At 42.0% G+C, this 22,356-nt stretch overlaps 3 protein-coding genes across 4 annotated transcripts; 2 read left to right on the forward strand and 1 right to left on the reverse strand.

The window, feature by feature from the left end:
- The first annotated feature begins 923 nt into the window (after positions 1–923).
- On the forward strand, positions 924–11,452 carry slc16a3a (solute carrier family 16 member 3a). Of its 2 annotated transcripts, XM_011603527.2 has the most exons (8): positions 924–1,068; positions 4,386–4,453; positions 4,771–5,021; positions 5,257–5,400; positions 5,508–6,127; positions 6,580–6,760; positions 8,984–9,346; positions 10,787–11,452. In XM_011603527.2, the coding sequence occupies exons 3-8, from the start codon at positions 4,799–4,801 to the stop codon at positions 10,861–10,863; spliced, it is 1,608 nt and encodes a 535-aa protein (XP_011601829.2). In that variant the 5' UTR covers positions 924–1,068; positions 4,386–4,453; positions 4,771–4,798; the 3' UTR covers positions 10,864–11,452.
- A 1,135-nt stretch (positions 11,453–12,587) lies between these two features.
- dus1l (dihydrouridine synthase 1-like (S. cerevisiae)) lies at positions 12,588–18,984 on the forward strand. Its single transcript, XM_029836613.1, has 14 exons — positions 12,588–12,690; positions 13,215–13,463; positions 13,549–13,657; positions 13,729–13,779; positions 13,914–14,026; positions 14,119–14,201; positions 14,346–14,449; positions 14,591–14,738; positions 15,688–15,784; positions 16,531–16,616; positions 16,732–16,898; positions 16,976–17,013; positions 17,169–17,244; positions 17,751–18,984. The coding sequence occupies exons 2-14, from the start codon at positions 13,227–13,229 to the stop codon at positions 17,924–17,926; spliced, it is 1,485 nt and encodes a 494-aa protein (XP_029692473.1). The 5' UTR covers positions 12,588–12,690; positions 13,215–13,226; the 3' UTR covers positions 17,927–18,984.
- Positions 18,985–19,352: 368 nt separating this feature from the next.
- LOC101064621 (tryptase-2-like) lies at positions 19,353–21,096 on the reverse strand. The gene is made up of 5 exons (XM_003964305.3): positions 20,963–21,096; positions 20,614–20,779; positions 20,268–20,545; positions 20,054–20,193; positions 19,353–19,637 (listed from the first exon to the last, which is right to left on the reverse strand). Exons 1-5 carry the CDS (start codon positions 21,084–21,086, stop codon positions 19,473–19,475), a joined length of 873 nt encoding a protein of 290 aa, XP_003964354.2. The 5' UTR covers positions 21,087–21,096; the 3' UTR covers positions 19,353–19,472.
- Positions 21,097–22,356: the final 1,260 nt, after the last annotated feature.

Genomic DNA, 22,356 nt, shown 5'->3' on the forward strand with positions numbered 1-22,356 from the left:
TGACGGTGTTTGCCCACTGGGTGTCACTGTGTAACACCTTGCGCCCTGCTGAACGGGCAGGACAGTTACACAACAGGTCACGCTGCATCTCCCTGCAGGAAAATCAGCCAGCAGCTGCGTCCAGCATTAAAATAACAATGCAGCGAGGGTGACACCGCAAAGATAATTAGAAAAGCTTCGATATATGTCATAATATTGTGGTGCTAAAAGAAGAAAGAAGTGTATTTGTATTGTAAACTAGCGCGTCTGTCTGCAACATGATACCCAGAGGAAAAGCTGTTAAAGGCTGCGACATGTTGCCACGGCAACACAGCACATGGATCAATATTGCATTTTCAGGTCTATTGACATGCACCACAAGCGAAAGTGAGTGAAAGTACATGTGCGCGCACGCAAAAGCATCTGAGGCTGTAATGTACCAATAATAGGAAGGCATGACTGAGAGTGACAGAGCGTCACAATCTGATGAATGATTCGCCCTCACGACTATACACATTCTTTATGATAATAGAACTATGAATAAATTCATAGATTCTTGTAGAATTGCAATTACTGAAACGTTCACCTTGTTCGCCCAAACACAGTATCCCCAACGGAGAGGTGGGATGGCGCTTTGTGTGTAATATACAGAGTAACTGCGGAGGAAGCTTTTCTGCTCCCATCACAGCAAAATAAACTCGAAATTTTAAGAAATAACCACAATATCGCCTGTCACAAATACGTACAAACTCACAATTGAGTCGTTCAGCTTTGTTGGTCAGGATAACTGGGTTGAAAATTCTCTATTACAATACACATGTAGCTTTTTATGAGTGTGTGTGTGTGTGTGTGTGTGTGTGTGTGTGTGTGTGTGTGTGTGTGTGTGTGTGTGTGTGTGTGTGTGTGTGGCGGGCGGGGATCTCGTTGGTCGGTTGGGGTGTTGAAGAGGGGGCGCTAGGACCCGGAGAGGTAGGCGCGTCCTCGTCCCCGTCCCCAGCTGACGCGCTGCATGCAGACGTGCAGCCAGAAACGCCGCTCCGGTGCTGAGACAGGAGAAGGAAGGCGGCTCTCCGCAGCATCCCCGACCCGGTAAGACACGCAACAGTTTGGCTGCGCCTGGTTCCGGGCCGCGCTCACCATTTATGACCTTTATTGCAACTCTGTTATTGGTTTGTATCGAGCAGGACAGATGGGGGGGAAGACCACAAGTCTGACACACATTTATCGAGTGGTAATTAACACATTTTTGGAGAATTTCCTTAACTTCAGCCCATTTATGACGCACATTTGATGGCGTGATACTCGGGAGAGTTCTACTCCTCGACCCGGTCAAGTAATGAGCTTACAGCCACTAAAACAGGTTCTGTACCACAATATTTCTAATAGTTTTGCGACACACCTATTTCATGTACACTCGCGTTAATATTTGTCTATTAATTAAAAGAAGGCCGGATCATCTTTTAACAGAGGTGCTCGTCTGCCTGACATGCTTCCAAACTGTTTAATAAACTGGAGTCAGTTTACACATTCCTATTCCATCCTGTGCTTCAATAACGACATCATGAATATTTTATAAGCATTTTTAATGCATGTGTGTTAAATGTGTCAGGCATATAAATGTACTTCAGTAATTACCAGCATCTCAGTTTTGTGGTTCTGACTTTACAGCTGTGGTGTAAGGAGACTTAGAGGCCATTTTGTTTGAAACCACATAACTGTCCGGTGAGCATTGTGCGAGTGAATTCAGGGCCGTGTTGGGTAATAATGCATCATTTTCCTTGAGAGAGCCTGACAGACACAGACTCAGGTGGTCTGCAGCGCTTTCTACGCAGCTCACGTCACCTTTCTCTTTTTTGTGAGGCAGAAAAGCTCCTGTTACCTGGCGACAAGGGTTTGCGGGCTGTTTTGGCCGGGGCCCAGCATGCCTCTCTCAACTCAGTATCAGTGCTTCAACAGGTTGTAAATTATCTGATGGAGCCAGTCGGCTATCCTGCTGTGCAAACAGGAGTCCTTTGTCCGTACGGCTTTCCTTTTCAGATGGATCCCTTTTGAGGCATGGAACATCAAAACTTCTCAGGCCCTGATCTTCACTCATAGTTAAAGTTCAAAGTTTATTGTCATGTGTGCAGTAAGGAAACGGGTCTCCCTCTTCAATGAAATTCTTCCTTTGCTCTCTCCACAATGAATGCACAAAAGAAGTCTCCGTGCAAAAGATAAAATGATGACAGAGCGGTGGGTGAGGAGCACCGCACTGTGATGGGATGCTCCCAATGGAGCGGCTGTAGAAGGTGCTGAGGGTCCTGGCTGACATACCAAACATCCTCAGCCTCTCCTCGACCCTCTGAGAGGTGTTAAGTGAAGTCCTCTCTGATGTGAGGCTCCATGGAACGCTTGTCCTCTTCTTCCTCATCACACCACACTGGCACCCTTTCTCTTCCGTGTGGTTGCACTTCCTCATAGGCTTGTGCGTTCAAAAACCTCTGTGTGGCCTCATTATGGGCTGTTAATGAGCGGCTCTGGTGGTAATTCCCACATCTGTCTCTGGAGGCCAGTGAAACAATAAATCTACCTGTTCATTAATGGTTAAAACTGGCCGTTGCCAGCGATAATTAGAAACCCTTAATGTATTCTCTTATTTTAACTAGTTCCAGCAATGTGCAAGGCACTGCTCACTAATTATTCCTTTTCATTTTAATCAGCCATAAGTGGCATTAATGTGGGTGTTCTATGACTCCAGCACTGCCAGATGTCAGCCCTGCTGTAGGTTGTGGTGCAAGAACATACACATTTCAGAGTACTGCAACTCTAAAATCTGACCTGTATCGACTCACAACCTCCTTATCCTTGCTCTTGATTACGTATCGGTGTTAAGGATACCTGTGCGGTCGAGTCAATCACAGCCACAGGCGATGATTGAGGAGTCTGCGGCCACAGATGGCGGCCCACACAGACAGCGACATAAGTCCGATGGCTGTTTGTTGGGCAACACGCTAATTCCAGTGGGCAAGTATTAAGTATGAAGTGATACAGACGACCGTCATTCTGGTACGCCGGAACTTCCCATTATGTTAATGACAGAAATCTTATCATTTTTGCTGGCTACATCCTATAATACAAACATAAAGATATCAGGAAATGGTTTTACAATAAAGCCTAATATCAGGCTACAGCACACAAACGAATCAGAACCAGACCAGTCCATCGTGCCACATGTCCAACCTCATTTAACAGTGTTTTTCTCTGGATGGAACCGGTTTTGTTCCTATGCAAATATAGTAGCATCTACCAATCCATCAGGAAGTTCTCTTTAGATAATTTAATATGTTCCAAGATGCTGGATTAAATATTTAATTAAATATGAGGTTGTATTATTTTATCCTATTCGATCACTCTTTGGTTGAAACTCATTTAAAAACAACAAACACTAATCCTCAATGAATACCACATTTCATTTCATATGTTTTATTCACATCTTAGTTTAAAAACCAGATGTAAGAATGCATTCTGTTTTGTGGTTGTGAAATGGGAAGCTAAAGAGCTTTTAAGAGAGGCCCAGGCACAAGGATTAAATAGCACGTGACAAATAATACAAACACATTGTGCACTAAGAAACACCCACTTGCTCCCACAATCAGTTCAGAATTTCCAAGCACGATTGACTGTCACACACGTACACGCGTCCAAGAAATCACCCGAACCTAAAGCTAACCTAAGCTGCGCCCTGCTCCAAGTGGTCACACAGTCTCATCTACAGTTGGAGACATTTGGAAGTCTTTATCAGAGTCGTTCCTTAACTGCATGCGGACCTTTACAAACTATACAACATATTTTGTATGGTCAGTTTGGCTCGTGCAATTTAAGAACTCATCCATATGGACTCCCGGGAATCGAATTAATGTCACTCTCTCAATAGGGCTGCCAATTTCTATTCAAACAAAATGAAAGCTTTTTTTAATATTGAAAGATAATGATTGCATTTTAACATGTCATTTATATTTGTCTAAAATACAAAGATCCTAAACTCGATCCCTGGGGAACACCACATTTCCCAACCCTGTATTCAGACTTGACTGTTTATTGAAACATATTATTTCCTCCCCGACATAAACCAGTTGATTGCAGTACCTCCAATACTGTAATATTGAAATTTATTTAAAATAATTCAATGTTGTAAACGCCTACGGCAGTGAAGGAACACTCCAGTGCAACAGACCCCTTTTTCATCACTATATAATTTTTTTTTCAAAAGATCCAGGATGTGTCCACCAAGTCATTTAGGCTATTATAATTTAATGATAAAGACAAATCATGTTAACCCAATTCAATGATTCAGATCCTGCATTATTTAGCTGATTATTTTTAATTGAGTCTGCTGAAGGATCATTTGCATTTTCTTCTCTTTTCAGGTGAAGGCTTCTGTTACGCATGATGTGTATCTGTGATTTGTGAACCCGTGGGCGTCTCTTCAGCACACGTCAGTAAATGCAGCTCTGCATTCTCACATTGATAAATGTACATATGTCACCCGCTTTAAGCCTAGGTGTGTAGAATTGAAAAGAATCCAGCTCAGTAAAGATGAGTAGTGTCTAAGATGCTGAGATCGACGCTGAAATGAAGAATCACAGCTAATGTCCTGCTGCTAATGTGTGCTGTCATATTAACTCGGCTTAACTCTGCATTAACGCTATTTGGCTACAATTTGGAGCTGTCTTAAAGCTACTGATAGAAGGGCTGCAGCATTCAATTACATCTAACTATTAAGAAAATTGATCCTTTTTCCCCCCTCTCTAGCGCCGTTTCAACTGAGCCCTAAAGCAGGATGGGAGGTGTAGCGTTGGACGTGGATTCAGGAGGAGTGAAGGCTCCAGATGGAGGCTGGGGCTGGGCCGTGCTTGCAGGCTGTTTTGTCATCACGGGTTTCTCCTACGCCTTTCCCAAAGCAGTCAGCGTCTTTTTCAAGGAGCTGATCAGGGAGTTCGGGGTGGGATACAGCGACACTGCTTGGATCTCTTCCATACTGCTTGCCATGCTGTATGGCACAGGTGGGCTGCTGCACGTACAAGGAGGTGGTCATTAAAAAGAAACCAAATTTTTTTTAATTTCTTTTATTAACAGTGACAAGCATAGAAAAAGCTAAATCTCTAATTGTGTTTAATTATACTTCTGGGGACATTACACTAACTCTCCATTTTCAAGTCTGTTTTCCTAACATCAATATAAGAACAGAACCATGAAAAGGATCAAAGTAAGTCCTGACATCGTTGGTAATGTTTCCAGGTCCACTCTGCAGCGTGCTGGTGAACCGCTTCGGCTGTCGTCCAGTGATGATGGTCGGCGGGCTTTTTGCCTCTCTGGGAATGGTCCTGGCCTCCTTCTCTACCAGCATCATCCACATCTATCTCACCACCGGCGTGATTACAGGTGAGACCACCTGCTGGCTACGCGTTGGCCTGGCCCGTGTCGCACCTTCGTCCTTTTTTAAAAACAGTTGAACAAAAGGTTCGATGGTTCTCTCTGCTCTGCTGCAGGTTTGGGCTTAGCACTGAATTTCCAACCGTCGCTGATTATGCTCAACCGCTACTTTAACGAGAAGCGTCCTCTGGCCAACGGGCTCTCAGCTGCGGGGAGCCCAGTGGCCCTGTGCTGCCTCTCACCACTAGGCCAGGTCCTGCAGTACCAGTACGGCTGGAGGGGAGGCTTCCTCATCCTGGGCGGCCTTTTACTCAACTGCTGCGTGTGTGGGGCTCTGATGAAGCCTCTGGTGGCCCCCAAGACCACCAAGGATAAGGCCTTGGAGCAGGCTGCTGGGGATGGAGCGAAGGGGCCAGAAACAAAGAAGAAGCCCAAAGCCAAGCTTCTGGACTTCTCTGTCTTTAAAGACCGTGGCTTTGTTATATACACTGTGGCGGCGTCCATCATGGTGCTGGGGCTGTTCGTACCCCCGGTGTTTGTCGTGAGTTACGCCAAGGAGCTCGGTTACGAGGACACCAAGTCAGCCCTGCTGCTCACCATCTTGGGCTTCATCGACATTTTTGCGCGGCCCCTCTGCGGCGTGATCGCCGGACTCAAATGGGTACGGCCTCGGTGCGTGTACCTCTTCAGCTTCGCCATGCTGTTTAACGGAACCACAGACCTCATTGGCTCACAGGTGGGAGAAGGTTCTGACTGAGACCAAACTGGGCTCGGCAATATGCATTAAAATTCATACCCTGTTATCATGAAAACAGTATTTTATACAGAAATAGAGATAATTCATTAGTCAAGCAGGTTTTAATAAAAATGAATAACTAAATCGAACATCCTTGATAGGAAACACATGGTTCTGCTCGCTCACACTTGTGTAAATTACAATAGCGCCCACCAAAAATTTCAAGTAAGTGTTTCAGTCAGGCGGAACAAAGCAGTGTAAAAAAAAAGAAACAGACAAGTTGAAAGGATGCTTTCATGTCAAAAAAGATAATGATAACAATAATACCAGTATGGCAACATTTTTTTAATTGTATTTTGCCTTCAAAAATATAGCATATACAGTAAGTAACCAGCTCCCAACCCCAACCCACATCCTATAGATTTTTATCTTTGATATGTTTTGTATTCCAGGCCAAGGACTACACCACTCTGGTGGTCTTCTGCATCTTCTTCGGGGTGTCCTACGGCATGGTGGGGGCGCTACAGTTCGAGGTTCTGATGGCGATTGTGGGCACCGAGAAGTTCTCCAGCGCCATCGGCCTGGTCCTGCTTATGGAGGCCATTGCTGTGCTGGTGGGGCCACCTGGTGCAGGTCGGTGATGACAAAACAACTACTTCAGCATCCAGTCTAGTCCCTCGTGACACATCTACAAAGCAGGGTTTATTTAGATAAAATAAAATCTAAAAGACTTAGAACCGCACCATTGTCAGTGCCTGTAAACACCCTGCCATTGTCCTTTGTTAGTGATTTCTTTAAAGATTGTTGCTCCTCCCTGGAGAGCAGATGAAAAGATATTGAGTAGGTGACTGAGTTAGACACCAGAGCACATCTCTGCCCGGCTGTAGATCGCTGAATTCACTCCCCACATGGATAAATTCTCGATCTGTTACAGTAAGCAGCGTTATTTAACTTTAGAATGTTAGATTAGAATTCTCAAAGGGCCCCAGAAACGATCAGTCGTGCTTGGTAAGGATCTTGCAGCACCGCACAAAAACACCCAAGATTAAAACTGATGTTCAGGAAACATATTTATGCTGGGAAATGTGCTCCATACTGGTTTGTCGGGCTTCTAGGTCAAGATTTTGCCTTTAACTCTCATATGTCAGCTCCACAATAATGGCTTCAACTCACGAGTCTGCTGGTCTGAGGCAAGTTTAGCTGAGAAAACTTTTCTTTAATTAAACAGACTTTTTTTTAGACCCCCCATAAAAACCCGCACCAAATTTGTTGTTTTTCTACTACTGTTGAAATCAGTCCGACAGAACACACCAGGTAACACTTGCGCTGAGATGTCACTGCATGTAAACGCACAAACATCATCCAGGAGGTGATTTTTTTGCCCCCTAAGTGACGTCTGGGAATCTCAAAGTGTAGAATATCAAAATATGTTGCCAGTGTAATGATAGTGGAGCGTGACTGTTTGCTGCTCGATTAGTGATAAAGGTTATTCATCAAACCTGTACAGCTGCAATAATGTAATCTAATTACTACAAGGTATTTTTATACTTGTAGCCAAAAGTTGTAGTATTTTAAATACAAACCGTTACGTTTATAGTGATTTCACATATATTAAAATCAGGACTATATATATATATATATATAGATGTTAATACAGTAAGACTAAAAATCTAAGGTGACTCCTTCAATGTCGTTTGAAAATCTCAACAGTGGCTGCTCCTTCATCGTTCAACCCTTCAGCCAATATTCCTTTAAATTTATGCGAAATTTAATGAATCATTAGCTCCAATGAGTCACCAAAAATGCGTCACTGCAGCTGGTCAGGCAGACCGAGGCAGACAGGCAGTTCAAATCAAAGTTAAATTCATTTCCAGGTAATGTTTCTGTGTGCAGTCCTGAGTTGATCGCATGAGGATGAATCTCCACCAGACTTACATCACTGCCACCTCCTCAAGTATATTTTAGTGTGGTTTAGTTATTAGAAACAATTGTGGATGGATCTATTGATAAATGCTGCTTGGCAGATGTTTCAAGGGCTGAAAACAGGCACCACATCACACAGATAGTTGTCAAATAACACAATTATTCCATTAAACATGCGCAAAGAACAGGGTTGAAAAAGATGGGAAATTATATGAAATGTACACCCATGTTCTCTTCCTAGGGGAACATAGAAAATCTCAAACATTAAACAAACTAAATCTAATAGTCTGAGAAAAATCAGGCCGTTTTTGAAAGCAGCACAATCTCTAACAGCAGGTTTCCTACGGTGATTTTGATTAGACTGACACCTGATGTGGGGCATCATAAACATTTCCCAAATATACTTCATGCTTTCACTGGCACCACATTGCACATCATTATAATTGATTGATACGTATCTATAATTGTATTCCTCTTTAGCTAGACCACCTACAGCTGGTCAGTTAAGGACTAATGAGATTAACTTACTGAGGCTAGAAGCTTGTTGGCATGAAAAATGGGTTTTGCATTACCTCAGTCACCCAGGAAACAAAGATATCATGTTCAGGACAACATCGTTTCATAAGCGACAGCCATTTTGTTTGGTCGTTTGATCAGTTCAGTTTTACATTTTGATCTAAAGGTCATTCATCTTTGTCTAGTCTTAGCTTAATGTGACTTTTGTCATTTTTTATAACAATTTGGTGTCTCTTTGCCCTCTCAGTCGGCCCTACAGGCTCACCGCTGTGCACTGCTGCTGTGCTAGCAGGATTTACACACCTCACCCCGTATCTCTGCATAACAGCTGACAGTTAACAAGTGAGGCTGGAGGCTGGAATTGTAGTTCATTTTGTCCGCTCATCCGTGTCCCTGTCCCTCCATCCTCTCTCTCAGGCCGCCTTCTGGACACCACAAAGAAATACATGTTTGTTTTCCTGCTGGCGGGCTGCGAGGTCGTCCTCTCCGCTATAGTCCTGGCTACCTGCAACTTCCTGTGCATCAAGAAGTCCCCAACTCCAGCAGACACGTTTGAGAGCATTACAATGAAAGATGACACCAAGATGGAAGGGATCAGCAACTCCATAGCAATGGAGAACGAAGAGCACAGAGGCTCTGAGCCGGAGCCAGAAAAGGAGGTGAAGGAGGACGTGGCAGAGGAGGAGAAGGTCAAACCAGAGTTCGTGAACTCGCAGGAAGGGGAGAAGTTCTTGACAGAGGCACAACAAAATGGGGGCGGGAGCCCCAGCCCTGAAACCAGTATGTTGAAGTGACACGTGATCAGAATATACTACTGAGTTAACCCAGTATGAAGTGTTCTAATCAGCATCACTTATTTGTGCTTTCTTAATCACTCACTATTTAATCTGGAGGTAAATGTTTATCATTTGCTGCAAGCTTATTAATGTCACACTGCCATATGAAATTGTAAAGAATGTCAGCAGTGTCTTAATGCTCGATGTTTCAAACGTGCTGGTTTGTTGAACGCAGCACCACACTGCCTTGTTACAAAAACTATAGTTTTTTTTGTAGTGACCAGCACGTAAAGGAGAGGGGTAAATTCAACAATATTCTATAGTGTTACTGTCAGCAGCATTCACAAAAGACTGTAACCGCAGTTTGAAACTTCAGTAAGTTCATTTATTTAGCCATTTACATAGACACGGCTGGATCGTGTGTCATCATTTGTTATTCAAAGGTGAAGCTATTCATGATACGGGTGCTGCCATCTTGCACGGGAAGAATCGGTTACAGCTGAAACAAGTTCTTACCTGTAGAGCCCAGCTGTCAATCACCACACATCAGCACATTGTAGAACCCCGAGAAATGGTAGAAAACATCATCTCGTCACTGGAACAGCAGCCTACCCGCAGAGGGAGATCCATTTCCATTCGTTTCTATATATTTGATCCTCGATGTGACGTACTGTATTTATAGACGGTCAATAATTTGATCCTAAATCCATGAGCAGGCTAACCAGTGGCACAGAGATAACCAAACACCTACCAGTATGTCATGTGCTGTGCTCTATGTGCTAGTTAGCTGATATGGTTGTTACCAGTAAATGAAGAATCGCTAAACAAGCTTTCATTAAAAGCATAATAAGCAACAAAAAGCTTCCTCGTGCTTCAGGCAGAATTGTGTGTCTATTGATCACCAGAACTTTGCGTCAAAATTGGTAATTTTGCAAATTTACATCAAAACTAAAAATTGTATTGACATGTTGTGAGGTGTAAAAACGGACCTTTTCCCAGTGGGGTGGCGTTCAAGTTCAGTCTTTTCAGTAAAATTGTTGGCATTACCTTATGGAATTAACTCGCCCCTGTCCTTTGACATCAAAAGGCTGCTTTTTGTAAGTTGAACACTTGTAAATTGTGTTTCCTGTGTAATTGTTCAGAGGTTTGTTATCGTACACATAAAGGTCTTCCCTCGTGATCTGAGCTGTCGTAATCAAGGCAGGTTGATGTCAAAGTGAGATTTTCTGTTCCTCTGGTCAGTTGCCAACGGTTGCATGGATGGAGTGTTGCATCCAAAGATTGTTGCTGATCTTGTGGTGGCTTTGTGATTGAGTGTCGGCCCAAATGCTTGTCCTTGTTCGATGCTGTGGCAGACAAAATGTTTACACTCACCTGTGTTCAGCAGCATTTGCCTTTTAATCACGTTTAAATGTGCTTACATGCTAATATGTGTCGCCTACATGTTGTCGAAGAGTTGCCGAAAAAAACAACCCAGTATCTTGTGGACCAAAGACAGGACGGAGTGGTGACATCATCTGATGGACGTTGTTGGAGTTACACAATGTTTCAAAGCAACTTTCTTTATTTTTTCTGTCTCAGTTGCAGACTGATAAGTTTTGTTACAAGTAATAGTAAAAATGCAGAAAGACGGTTCAAATGTGTTTAATGTTCAGTTAATTGACATACTTTAAGATAGACTTTTATCCATTTATTTGATAGCACAATTTTTGCTGTTGCATTTTCTGGAGAGCGTCACACAACTTAACGCAACAGCTGTGAAGGAGAAGAACCCATCAGTATCCACGGTGACGGGAAGTTGTTAAGTAAAGAGTGAGACTTCATGTGTGGCTTTCACTCATTAAGAAATGACTTTGTCTTGGTTCAGGAAAGAAATGCTGCCGTTCTTTTACTGTCCACCTTCAATAACTGCTGCAAAAATTCTTTATTTTTGTAATGATTTCTAATCCCTGTTCAAGTGCTTAACAAATATTATCTTTGCTGTTAAAGAATATTTCATTATTCTGTAAGAACATAAAGCTGGATTTGACGCTCTCCTGTTTATTTTTCTCTAAGAAGGTGATTTGTGATTTGAATATTATATTTCTGTGATAAAACTACAGTTAAACAATGTGTGTGGTGTCTGTTTTGTGTGTGTGTGTCATTAATGAAGCCGCACAGATAAAATCTTCAGGTGAGGAGGACAAAAAGTAGATATAAGGGAGCTGAAATGATTAAAAAAAAACAATCAAATCATGTTTTTGAATAAATTTCATCCTATGTTAGCCAATGTTTTGTTTGTGAAGTCATGAGGATGAAAGAACAATCGATGCAATCAGTTTCATCTTTTACTGCTGGAACATCAATGCAGAATCAGAAGGTACCGTAGTATCGTTCCCAGAGGGAAGATCAGCTGGTGTGATGGATTTAGAGTTGTGCGTTTGACCTAATGGTGAAACTAGCAACAGCAACAGTAATGATAGTAAAATGGTTATAAATGAATTCAATAAAATGTTGCCAAACAGGGTTATTGTGTTAAAGTTAATGAATGAATGTATCAATTAATCAATAAATAGTGGCGAGCAACAGTGGGAAATTACAGAAACAACATAAAATTCTGTTCAACAGTGCCGTCCTTGGTTATTCCACTCTGGTTGTTTATGATGCCATCAATAGACTTTAATAGAAACCATCAGATGGGAAAAATCTTAACAGGGGTTTGCTGATGCTACTACAGAGATGTATATTGAGTCATATTACAGAGATAAACTATCTTCACTGATGGTTCCCATGTAGGCATTGAAGGAAATGATGTTGACATATTGGTAGAGGAAGCATTCAAAATTCAGTAAGCACAAATATATTCTTATATAAGGAGGAGAGGAAAGCAATCATTAAGACACAAGTATAAAAAAACATGTCACGAATACTAGCACATAACCAACACCTATATAATATTCAAAAACAGGTTGGCTTGGGAAGAAAACTGCGCAGGAACCCGAAAGAAGAGGCAGACAACACTGTTCGTAGGATAAGACTGGACACTGCGCAGGACACTTCAGGAAATAGGAAAACAGTGGAACACATTCACGCTGTTCAATATAGAATCTGTTCAACATGTAGTGGTTGGTTGCAGGGCCTGCAAGGGCGAGAGCAGCAAATTTAAAACAGCAGTGCTGAAATGTTTTAGAAATTTACAGAATCACACTCCAGGTGGCGGTATTCTATATTTATGTTGGCTGGTCGTTGCCAATGAAATCAAAGGAAGAAGAAGAAGAAGAAGATGTTTCCTACCGGCGATATTTCGCTGTTACACACGCTCGGAAAGTGCTGCGCCAGAGATTTCCCACAAAACCGGGAGCTTTACAGGTGAAACGAACTTCTGTGGGAATATTTAACGTCATGTACAGTTAGTATATAACCAGAAGACGGTGTACTGCTCTCATTGGAAAATTTCATAGAATTTGCTCTCGTTTTTTGCCGGTGTACCTGGCTGTTACATGTCATGTGCTCATGTCATTTCACTAGCTTGGTCAGTTTCGGTACATTAGCACATCAGATTTAGACAAAGTTAAAGACAGGAACATAAGAAAACAATCGCATTTTAATGTTTTGCTATGGTCGTGAAACAAATGATACTGTCAATTTAGCTAGGTCTATATTATGCAGACTAATTCAGAATGACTGTAAAGTTCAAACACTTTGAATCGCGTTTATTACTCAACAGTCTTTGTCTCCTAAAAAAGTCTCCTCAAAATGTTTGTTTTACTCAAATTTAACAAAAGAGTAAAACGAACATTTTGAAGAGACTAAAGTGATCTGGTCTGGATAATATTAGTCTCCAAAGTTTTCTGTTAGTTTTGTTGATATCCTATTGTGTCTACTTTCTTAAGAGGAACCAACTAATGGCCAAGCTCCAGGGCTTTGAGTTCTGGAAGAAGACCCTCAAAGAAGCATGCTTCGTGGTGGCCCCCATGGTGGACCAGAGCGAACTGGCCTGGCGCCTGCTCAGCCGGCGCCACGGCGCTCAACTGTGTTACACACCCATGTTCCATGCTCAGGTGTTTGTCAGGGATGCCAACTACAGGAGAGACAATCTCTATAATGAAGTCTGTGAAGAAGACCGACCTCTGATCACGCAGGTGAGACCTGATTTACCAGTATTCACGGAACCCTGGGCGTTGATCAAAACTCTGTTCTTGATGTTTAGTTTTCTTTTTGTTTTAGTTTTGTGCCAATGATCCAGAAGTGTTTGTTCAAGCAGCTCTGTTAGCTCAGGACTACTGCGATGCTATTGATCTAAACCTCGGCTGTCCACAGATGATTGCCAAAAGAGGTAGGAACGCTAAACTCAAACCCTCAGACATTTTGTGTGCAGGCCAGGAGTACTAACTTGTTTTTTATAAGGGCATTATGGAGCTTTTCTCCAAGATGAATGGGAACTGTTGGAGAAAATGGGTAAGATTGAATTGATTTTCCCAATCCTGGTAAAATACACATTAAAAAAACACCTGTTGTATTAGTACAATATCACATGTGTCTGATCTTGACAGTTTTCCCATCACTTGCACAATTGTTTGCTTGATTTCCAGTCAGGTTAGCCAATGAAAAGCTCTCTGTGCCCATCACATGTAAGATCCGTGTCTTCAAGGAGTTGGAGAAGACGGTCCGCTATGCCCGGATGTTGGAAAAAGCTGGATGTCAGGTGTGATTGAAATGGTTATTTACAATATATATTTCTCAATAAATGTAATATTTTTTTCAGGTTTTAAGTGTTCTTTATTGATCTTCTTGCAGCTGTTGACAGTGCATGGCAGAACCAAAGAGCAGAAAGGAGCCATGACGGGTATCGCTAGCTGGGAGCACATTAAGGCAGTAAGGTGAGCTTCCTTCTTCCCACTCACTCTCCTTGTTTGTGTAGCCCAATCACTGCACACAAAGGGATTTGGAGGATGCATACTGCTTTAAAGTTCTGCCGATGAGGGGGAAATTTTGAATAGTTTGTTTGTTGTGTTTCCCCACAGGCAGGCAGTGAACATTCCAGTGTTTGCAAATGGAAACATTCAACACCTGAGCGATCTAAAGAGCTGTCTACAGGAGACAGGAGTGCAGGGAGTGATGAGTGCAGGTTAAGAATCAATGTCACCAAGCTCTCATATCATACTTCCTTTAGTTTTTATTTGAGACATGCGTTCTTCATGCATGGTGCATCTTTAAAGTTGCATTATCTGACGATTGTTTCTTTTTGCATTTTATTGTAACGTTTCAGAGGGCAACCTCCACAACCCAGCACTGTTTGAGGGCCGCAGCCCCCCAGTGTGGGAGATGGCTGAAGAATACCTTGAGGTGGTCAGAAAGTATCCCCCCTGCTCCCTTTCCTATGTACGAGCCCACCTATTCAAGCTCTGGCACCACACGTACGTGCCTTTCATGGAGTTATAGCTGATATTTTTTTAGTGAATTTTAGTTTAAAAAAGAGTCATCAAATGTTTCAGCAGGTATCGAACATTAAAATAAGTTCTGAAATGTATTTTGAATGTGTTCAGATGGATGCAGTTACAGACATGTTTGAGTAGTGACTTCCAGAGGGTGGGGGCATTTGTGGAGAAGGCTGAGTTGCTTGCTTTTAAAGGAGGTTAATAATGGTAGAGGTTTAACTCTGCAGTTTAATATGGATCTCTCCAAAGTCTGTCTGCTCTTTCAGAGCTTGTTGCACATGGTGGCTGTATTGAAACAGGATGTTCAAACTCAACCAGAACGTGGCCCAATTTTAAATGAGAAAAAAAAAAAGTCTAATGACAATGTTTCTTTTACAGACCTGACCTGGTCATGCCTTGTGCTGTATGATCAATTGACTGTCATTTAGCCGACCTTTGTAAATAATCTTGTGTTTTTACCTCTTTTAGATTTCTTCTGTAATTCTTGAGTTGCCTCCACTTTAGAGCCAATCGAAGTGATCACACTGGACTATTACTGAGTTCAAACGGTGGCCAGTAGCCTGGTGTGTAACAGCTCTCAGTGTTAAAGATGGCCCATAATGCACCAGTAATAATGTCATTCATTAGGCATAGACACTGGAACATTTTAGCACAATTTTTGGGTGCCATTTATATGACATTTTATAAGAATGAAATGTCAGAACAGTATTGACCAGTGTGACTTGAACATGGTCTCTTAAGCTCTCTTTTTTTTAATCTGTTTTTGAACTTTTGAAAAAAAAATTTTTTCAAATGATGTCCTAAGTGAGATTTTGGTCGGTGTACAAATGGAATGGGGCATAAATATGATCATTGTAATAAAACAGCTTGTTGTGTGACTAACTTGCGTGAGTGTATAAAACCATGCAGCCCTGTGGTTTGTGTGCAGGCTTCAGATCCACCAGGACCTGAGGGAGGACTTGGCCAAAGTGAAGACCCTTGATGGACTGGCTGATGTCAGCAAACAGCTGAAGCAACGCTGCCAGGTAATGGCAGCTTCGCAGAAGTCAGGAGCAAATGTTCAAGTGCTCAGTGATATTCACGGGGGCGATTTCTCTGCCCATACGAGCACAGTGACCGTTCACTATAAGAGACTCGACGGTCACTGGATAAATGTCATGTTTTTGTCCCTCCAGCAGACGCTCAGCATCTGTGGGGGTGAACATAGCCGCAGCAGCCTTTCTTATGATGCTCGGATGATCAGTCAAAAGGCTGACTCAGTTTTGATTGACAGCTATTTTAAGATATACACCATCGCTTGAGCATTGGGAGCTCGGTCCTGATGGAAAAATAAAGTTCTTTTGAATTTGAATTGACAAAACAGACACAAACCAGTCAGTGAGGTATATTTAAAAAGCAGCTCCTGACTTGCATTGTTAATATTTTTGTGTTTATTACTTTTTAAAGGTGTGCCAACTATTTATACTTATATATAATATTTTGAAAAGCCAAAGATTCAAATATAATGCAGCTTAAACATTCTCTGGATCTCACTAAGGTTGCAAACATCCTGTTTTCTGTCTTGCTTTAACCCCTGACAATATTTCAAAGCAGATTTCAAATATATTGTGAGGTATAAAGGAAAAAACACTAATTGACCATAAACATGATTATATAATTTTACTTTATATGAGCTAGGATCTGCAGTAGTCCCATCTTTAGTTGCAGCTCTAATCTACTGAGTGTTCTTTTATGTTGGAGAGAATTATAATAAATCGGTGTGATTGTGCAGGAGGAGATTGCCAGAGGAACAGATGCTAAAAAGAGCGGAGACCTGCCTTTTCCCCACTGGATCTGTCAGCCATACGTTAGACCGGCGTAAGTTACTGCCTTTTGTTGTTACTTTTTTCCATGGGTGGTCACAGAGTGAGGAGCGGCAGGATTGACTCACAAAGTCAAACAATCTGACCTGATCTGTGTTTGTTTCTTGCAGCCCAAAGGAGCCAGTTGCTAACGGAAACCAGACATCAGAGGTGAAGAAGACGGTATGTCAAAAGAGAGCATTGGAAGACTCGGACGGAGCTGGAGAAACATTGTCCAAAAACAAGCAGAAGAAAAGATCCCGAAACCCGAAGAAGAACTTCTCTCCCGAGCAGAAACGTGAGTTAAGCTGTTAAAGAGGTTCCTGTAGAAACCTGCCAGAATGACGTCAACACAGTTCTTCGTGTCTCCTGCAGCCAAATACATCAAGTGTGAGCAGTGTGGGAACCCAAAGGTAAAAACTGAGCTGCTCATTTGTCATCAGCAGTAATAATCCTGCCAAAAAAAAGACAGATTTCCAATTAGTGAATGAATAAAATAATGCTGCATTTTAGCTGCTGATTTCTTGTGAAGAATCTGTACATGTTCATCTTTTGTGTTACTTTTTAGGGGAATAAATGCGTCTTCAGCCTTTGTCGAGGCTGCTGCAAGAAGAAGGCCTTCAAAGAGGTGGCGGACTGTCCAAGTCAGTACTTACACACAGAACAGTGACATAATGTTCATGAGAAACACGCCATTAACAACAAGCTGCTTCAAGTTTCACTAGAGAAATTGATGCACGCAAGTGATAAATGAATATTTCATTTAGTTTTCCTGACCCTTTCGGGGTCACGGGGAGGGTGCTGTAGCGTATCCCAGCTGCATGTAGGTGACGGCAGGGTACACCCCTGGATGAGTCCCTTGCCTTGCTCTAGGGTACCTCGGCATTGCTCTAAAGGTGTTCTTGCACCTTCCCCTACCAGAACACCTACCAAGTTTTTGTTTGCACCAGGTCTTAAACCCAGAGTCCTCCACTTCTCAGCCCAGTCCTCAATGGACTGAGCTACCGCCGCCCTGGTTTAATATTCAATCCATATAACACTATGTGATCCAGAAATTTCCAAAAATTCCCTTGAGTGGGCTGGAAACATTGCAGAGTGAAGTTGTAAAACAGCAGAAGGGTGAGTGATGGATCTGCGCCTCGGTTGACAGGTCACGGCCTGAGGTTCAAGACCAAAGCAGACAAACGCAAAGCTGAGGAGGAGGAGAGGAAGGAGAATGAGGAGCTGGATGGCTCTGCCCCAGAGATGAAGAAGGGCGGCGGCTCTCCTCAGCCTCTCGCAGACCCACACGCGGAGCTGCAGCAGCAAACTCAACTGCCTGTATGAGAGACACCACGGATGCTTCTACATGCACACAGTGACTTCCAGGCATGATCCACCATATTGGAGGGGGCTGGAAGTCACGTCCAGTCAGGAACACAAGCCCTCAGAGTTAGTGTGTGTGTGCACGCGCACGGGGCTCATCATCTTTTTGCCTTTTAAAGCTTTTACAAGGACACCCAAAGTTGTTACAGAGTCATTAATGTTTGGTATAATAGGAATATGGCTTTTCCTGAAAGGGTTTTTGGGGTTCTTTTTGGTTAATTTTGTAAGTTTTTTTTTTGTTTTTTTTTTTAAAGTTTTGGATGTGATTTGAAATTTCAAGTCATTATTCTGTGTATTTGAGACAAAGATGGACTTGAGTGCATTGACCTCTGCTCCTTCTGATGAGAAACACCACTGTCTCCATGTGAACCTGTCCTCAGGAGCATGATGAGGAGAAACCTGATCTGTACCCATCTTCTCAGTGATGTTTAAATGTAACATCATGTGTAAATGTGCACACTGTAAAAAGAAACTGGCATTTTGGGAACTATAGATGGGAAGCAAATATTTTTGGCCATGTGATATTAGGATAACCTTGTAACGGAAAAGGGAAGGAAAATGTTTCTTTTAATGTATAACCTAAGTAACCATCTGCAGTAAAACTGAGGAGATAAGGTGGAGGATGGCTCAAGCAACAGCTTTTATGGGAGGAAGAATTAGCTCTAATTTAGTCACCTTTACAAAAAAGACAGGAAGGATGTGACACTGGTACCAGGTTTGTGCCAAATTATATCATTAAGCTTTAATTTAAAGGACAAGTATTTTTACTAAAGGTTTATTTTTATTTGATTTTGCAAATGAAAAAAAACACTAAAATAAGATAAACAAGTCAGGTTTCATCATAAACCTTTATTGTCAACGGTGTTCTTGCCTTCAGCCCCAAATATATTCATTGCAGGTCAATTCTTATTTCAAGTTGTTTTATGTATGTTTTCCAAAAGGCCATTAATTGCAAAATCAAATATAAGCAGAGCCCAAAGTAATGGGTAAATTATTGGGTTTGTAAAAGAACAAAATGGCTCATTTCTGTAAGGAAGTAGTCTGTGTTTGTGTCTCGTTAAACAGGAAATGAAAATGATAAAATTTGACCTGTGATCATGATCTTTACAATGCAAAGGTTTCACTTAGATTCCACAGTGACATGAGAGTCACGAACCCTTCATTGAATCCCTGACATATTCTAAACTTCTGGTGTGGTGATCAGGTGACAATCATGTGACTGGGACAGGAAGTGACCTCTAAAATTGTGGCGTCTCCTGTATGTATGTATGTATATATATATGTGTGTGTGTGTATATATATATATATGTATGTGTGTGTGTGTGTGTATCCTCTGAGTGGATGAGTAACATCTAAAATGGGTGTAAAAGGAAGGGGAAGACTTTCGGTCAATGCTTCAAAGATTTATTGCATAAAAATGAATTAAAAGCAGAGAAGACGGCGCGTCTGTCAGCAGAAACAAAGGTAAAGAGTGAGGCCGAAGCAGGAGAAAATGACTGCACAGCTCTCACAGATGGATGTAGTCATTGATGTAGCGCAGGTACTTGGACACCTGGGTGTAGACGCCAGGCTGGCCCGGCAGAGCGCAGCCGCCCTGGCTCCCATAGCTCATGATGCCCACCTGCACGAAGCCGCTGTCTCCGTAACACAGCAGAGGGCCTCCGTAATCCCCCTTCAGAAACACAACATACATGTCAAGGCTGTCGGGTCCACTGAGGAACACTTATTTTCAGTTGTCATGTCTTCAATTAAAAACATGCATTCCACATTCTTCCAGGTTGGAAGAGGTTAATATGTGTCAACTTCCAGAAGCAGATCAGCCACAAAAGCATAATATATCACGTTTAAATGCAACTTTATCATTTTGGTATTTAAAAATATTGTAATCGTCTCCACAAAGCATAAACTTTTAGTTCATTTATTCTCCTAAAACTGCTTCTAACTATCATCCACTCTGCTTCTGTTTTTTTATTTTGACATTTCCCCAATTTGCTCTAAGTTGTCTCTATAACTAAAAAAAAATGAATGCATATGTGGATGGTTTTTACAGGTGTAGCTACACCAGGGGACCATTGGCTCAACACTCACTTTGCAGGGGCCCTTCCCTCCACTCATGTCTCCTGCACACAGCATGTTGTCGGTCAGCTCGGGATACTTCTCCTTGCACACACTCTGAAGGACAATGGGAAGCTGCAGCTGCTGAAGGGTTTCAGGATTGGGCAGCGGAACTGTGCAGACATGCAGCATGGAATGAGGAGGACGAAGAGACGTCAGATCGTTGTGGTAAAGGCGGAGGACATACCGTCGGTCCCCACGTTCCCCCAGCCGACGATCCAGCAATTGGAGGATGGGCTGAAGGTGTTGGTGGGGTTCGGCAGCCTCACTGGGGCAACGCCTCTTGAGAACGTGATCTTTTTCTTCAGCCTGACCAAGGCGAGGTCATTTACGTAACCGTTGTGTGTGACTTTGAAGTCAGGGTGAGTGATGACATAAAGGACGGCCATATAGCGCGCGGATGCCTTTCGGAGGCTGTATGACCCGATCCAGACCATTGAGCGACGTATATTAGGGGGAGGCTGCCTGAAAGGCAAGAACATTCTTAAATTAAATCCAGATTTTTCTCTATATTTTCATAAACAATTACTTACGTGACCCAGCAGTGTGCGGCAGTCAGCACCCACTCGCTGTTGAGGATGGTGCCGCCACAGCGCCACTTCTCTACACCATCAGATGTGATATTGAGGTGGGCCATCCACGGCCAGTGGCCCGGGGGGGCGTCCTGCCCTCCGACAATGGAACTCTTCATTTCAGCACCTGCAGAAACACTCAAAACTGTCTATATAAACACAATATATAATACTTTCTTTCACTAAATCTTGGTCGTTTTGTCTTCAGTTTTGACTTGCTGGATGCACAAGATGAACTCAGATTAATCGTCAGACATGTTTTGATACTAGAACAATATAGAATGACGGCACTGATATGTGTAATTCTGACCTCCAGCTTGGTGGATCATCACAATCACAGAGATGAGCACGTAGAGCCCCATGACGAGTTGAACTGCTGACCCTGTCCGCTCTGAGCTGAGGAGCTGCAGGCTTTTATATACAGCTGCACACATGAACTGAAGATTTTTATCAAAGCTGTCACCCTATCTTTTAACATGGAAATACTCCCCCACTCCACTTTTTGCAGTTTTTACAGATTAGAGAGGCATCCGTGGCTAGACAACAGAGTGGATGAGCAAAAAAAGACAAATAAAAAGTTTGATTTAGACTTGAATTGAACTTTTATGTGATTTGCATATATTACTTTTATATTCAACATATATTCAAGGAGTCAATAAACCCTGTCATACCAGCACACATATATTGGACCCTCATAGTCTCATAGTGAGAAATCCCACTTCAATGTTTCTCACAGCAGTGAAAGAGAAAGAAATAACTGTCAAGGAATGTAAATATGAGACATCTTCTGATTCAGAGGAACTTGATAAGAAAGTTGTAAGACTTGAGTGGATTGAGTGGATTTCAGGAGTATTAACAGACATCTGTAATTTATCATTCTAAACTGGTAAATTTACTGACAAAATGAAAAGAGCTAAAGTTCTGCCGCTGTATAAAACAGCAAATTACAGACCTGTTTCTCAGCTTTCACAAGTCTAGAAAAATACTGAATAACAAATAAGACAAATTATATAAACACAGACATAACATAGCAAACATAAATTACTTTCTGTCAATACGGATTTAGAGCAAACACATCAACATCCCTGGCATTAGAATTTGAGGGGAGCACAAGGGCTGTAGATCACAAACTGCGTTCAGTTGTTGTAGTCATTGATTAAAAAAAAAGATTAACATATTAATAAACGTGAATGAGGAATGAGGAGTGTTAATGCACTAGCAGAGAAGTTATTTGAACAGAAATCATTTGTAAAGTTGGGGGAGTTTTGCTTGGTCATTGGTTGTGGTGCCCCCCAGGGAGCAGTATCAGGTCCGAAATTGTTCATAATTTATATGAATGGCAAATGCAAAGTTTCAAGAATTGGAGCTGACACTAATATATTATGTTCTATTGGGGATTTTCATGAATCTACATTGGAGAATCACTACTGAAACAAAATAAAACACATTTTATTTTGCAACAAAACTTGTAAAATAAGAACACACAAGTAGATGGCGTGGATATGCAAAGACTAAATGACAAAAAGTTTCTTGTGGTAAGATTTGAGGACAAAATAAACTGGAAGTTTCAGATAAATCAAGAACAAAGCAAAACGTCAAGAGACAGACATGTTGGGTTCTATATTGTTTTGACTATTGTTATTGTTATGTTGATCATTCTTATTGGCTTTATTGTTTGTTTTTCAGTTCCAGTTCTTGTACCAC

Source organism: Takifugu rubripes, chromosome 5 (genome assembly GCF_901000725.2).
Source record: "Takifugu rubripes chromosome 5, fTakRub1.2, whole genome shotgun sequence".
NCBI classification, from domain to species: domain Eukaryota; kingdom Metazoa; phylum Chordata; class Actinopteri; order Tetraodontiformes; family Tetraodontidae; genus Takifugu; species Takifugu rubripes.

Coding starts and splice junctions, on each gene's coding strand:
- slc16a3a (XM_011603527.2), top strand. CDS start 4,799: ATGGGAGGTGTAGCGTTGGACGTGGATTCAGGAGGAGTGAAGGCTCCA. Junction 5,401..5,507: donor CACCACCGGCGTGATTACAG/GTGAGACCACCT, acceptor GCTCTGCTGCAG/GTTTGGGCTTAGCACTGAAT. Junction 6,128..6,579: donor CAGACCTCATTGGCTCACAG/GTGGGAGAAGGT, acceptor TTTGTATTCCAG/GCCAAGGACTACACCACTCT.
- dus1l (XM_029836613.1), top strand. CDS start 13,227: ATGGCCAAGCTCCAGGGCTTTGAGTTCTGGAAGAAGACCCTCAAAGAA. Junction 13,780..13,913: donor GGAACTGTTGGAGAAAATGG/GTAAGATTGAAT, acceptor CTTGATTTCCAG/TCAGGTTAGCCAATGAAAAG. Junction 17,245..17,750: donor AGAGGTGGCGGACTGTCCAA/GTCAGTACTTAC, acceptor CTCGGTTGACAG/GTCACGGCCTGAGGTTCAAG.
- LOC101064621 (XM_003964305.3), bottom strand. CDS start 21,086: ATGTGTGCAGCTGTATATAAAAGCCTGCAGCTCCTCAGCTCAGAGCGG. Junction 20,194..20,267: donor GGGGAACGTGGGGACCGACG/GTATGTCCTCCG, acceptor ATGTCTGCACAG/TTCCGCTGCCCAATCCTGAA. Junction 19,638..20,053: donor GAGGGAAGGGCCCCTGCAAA/GTGAGTGTTGAG, acceptor GTGTTTCTGAAG/GGGGATTACGGAGGCCCTCT.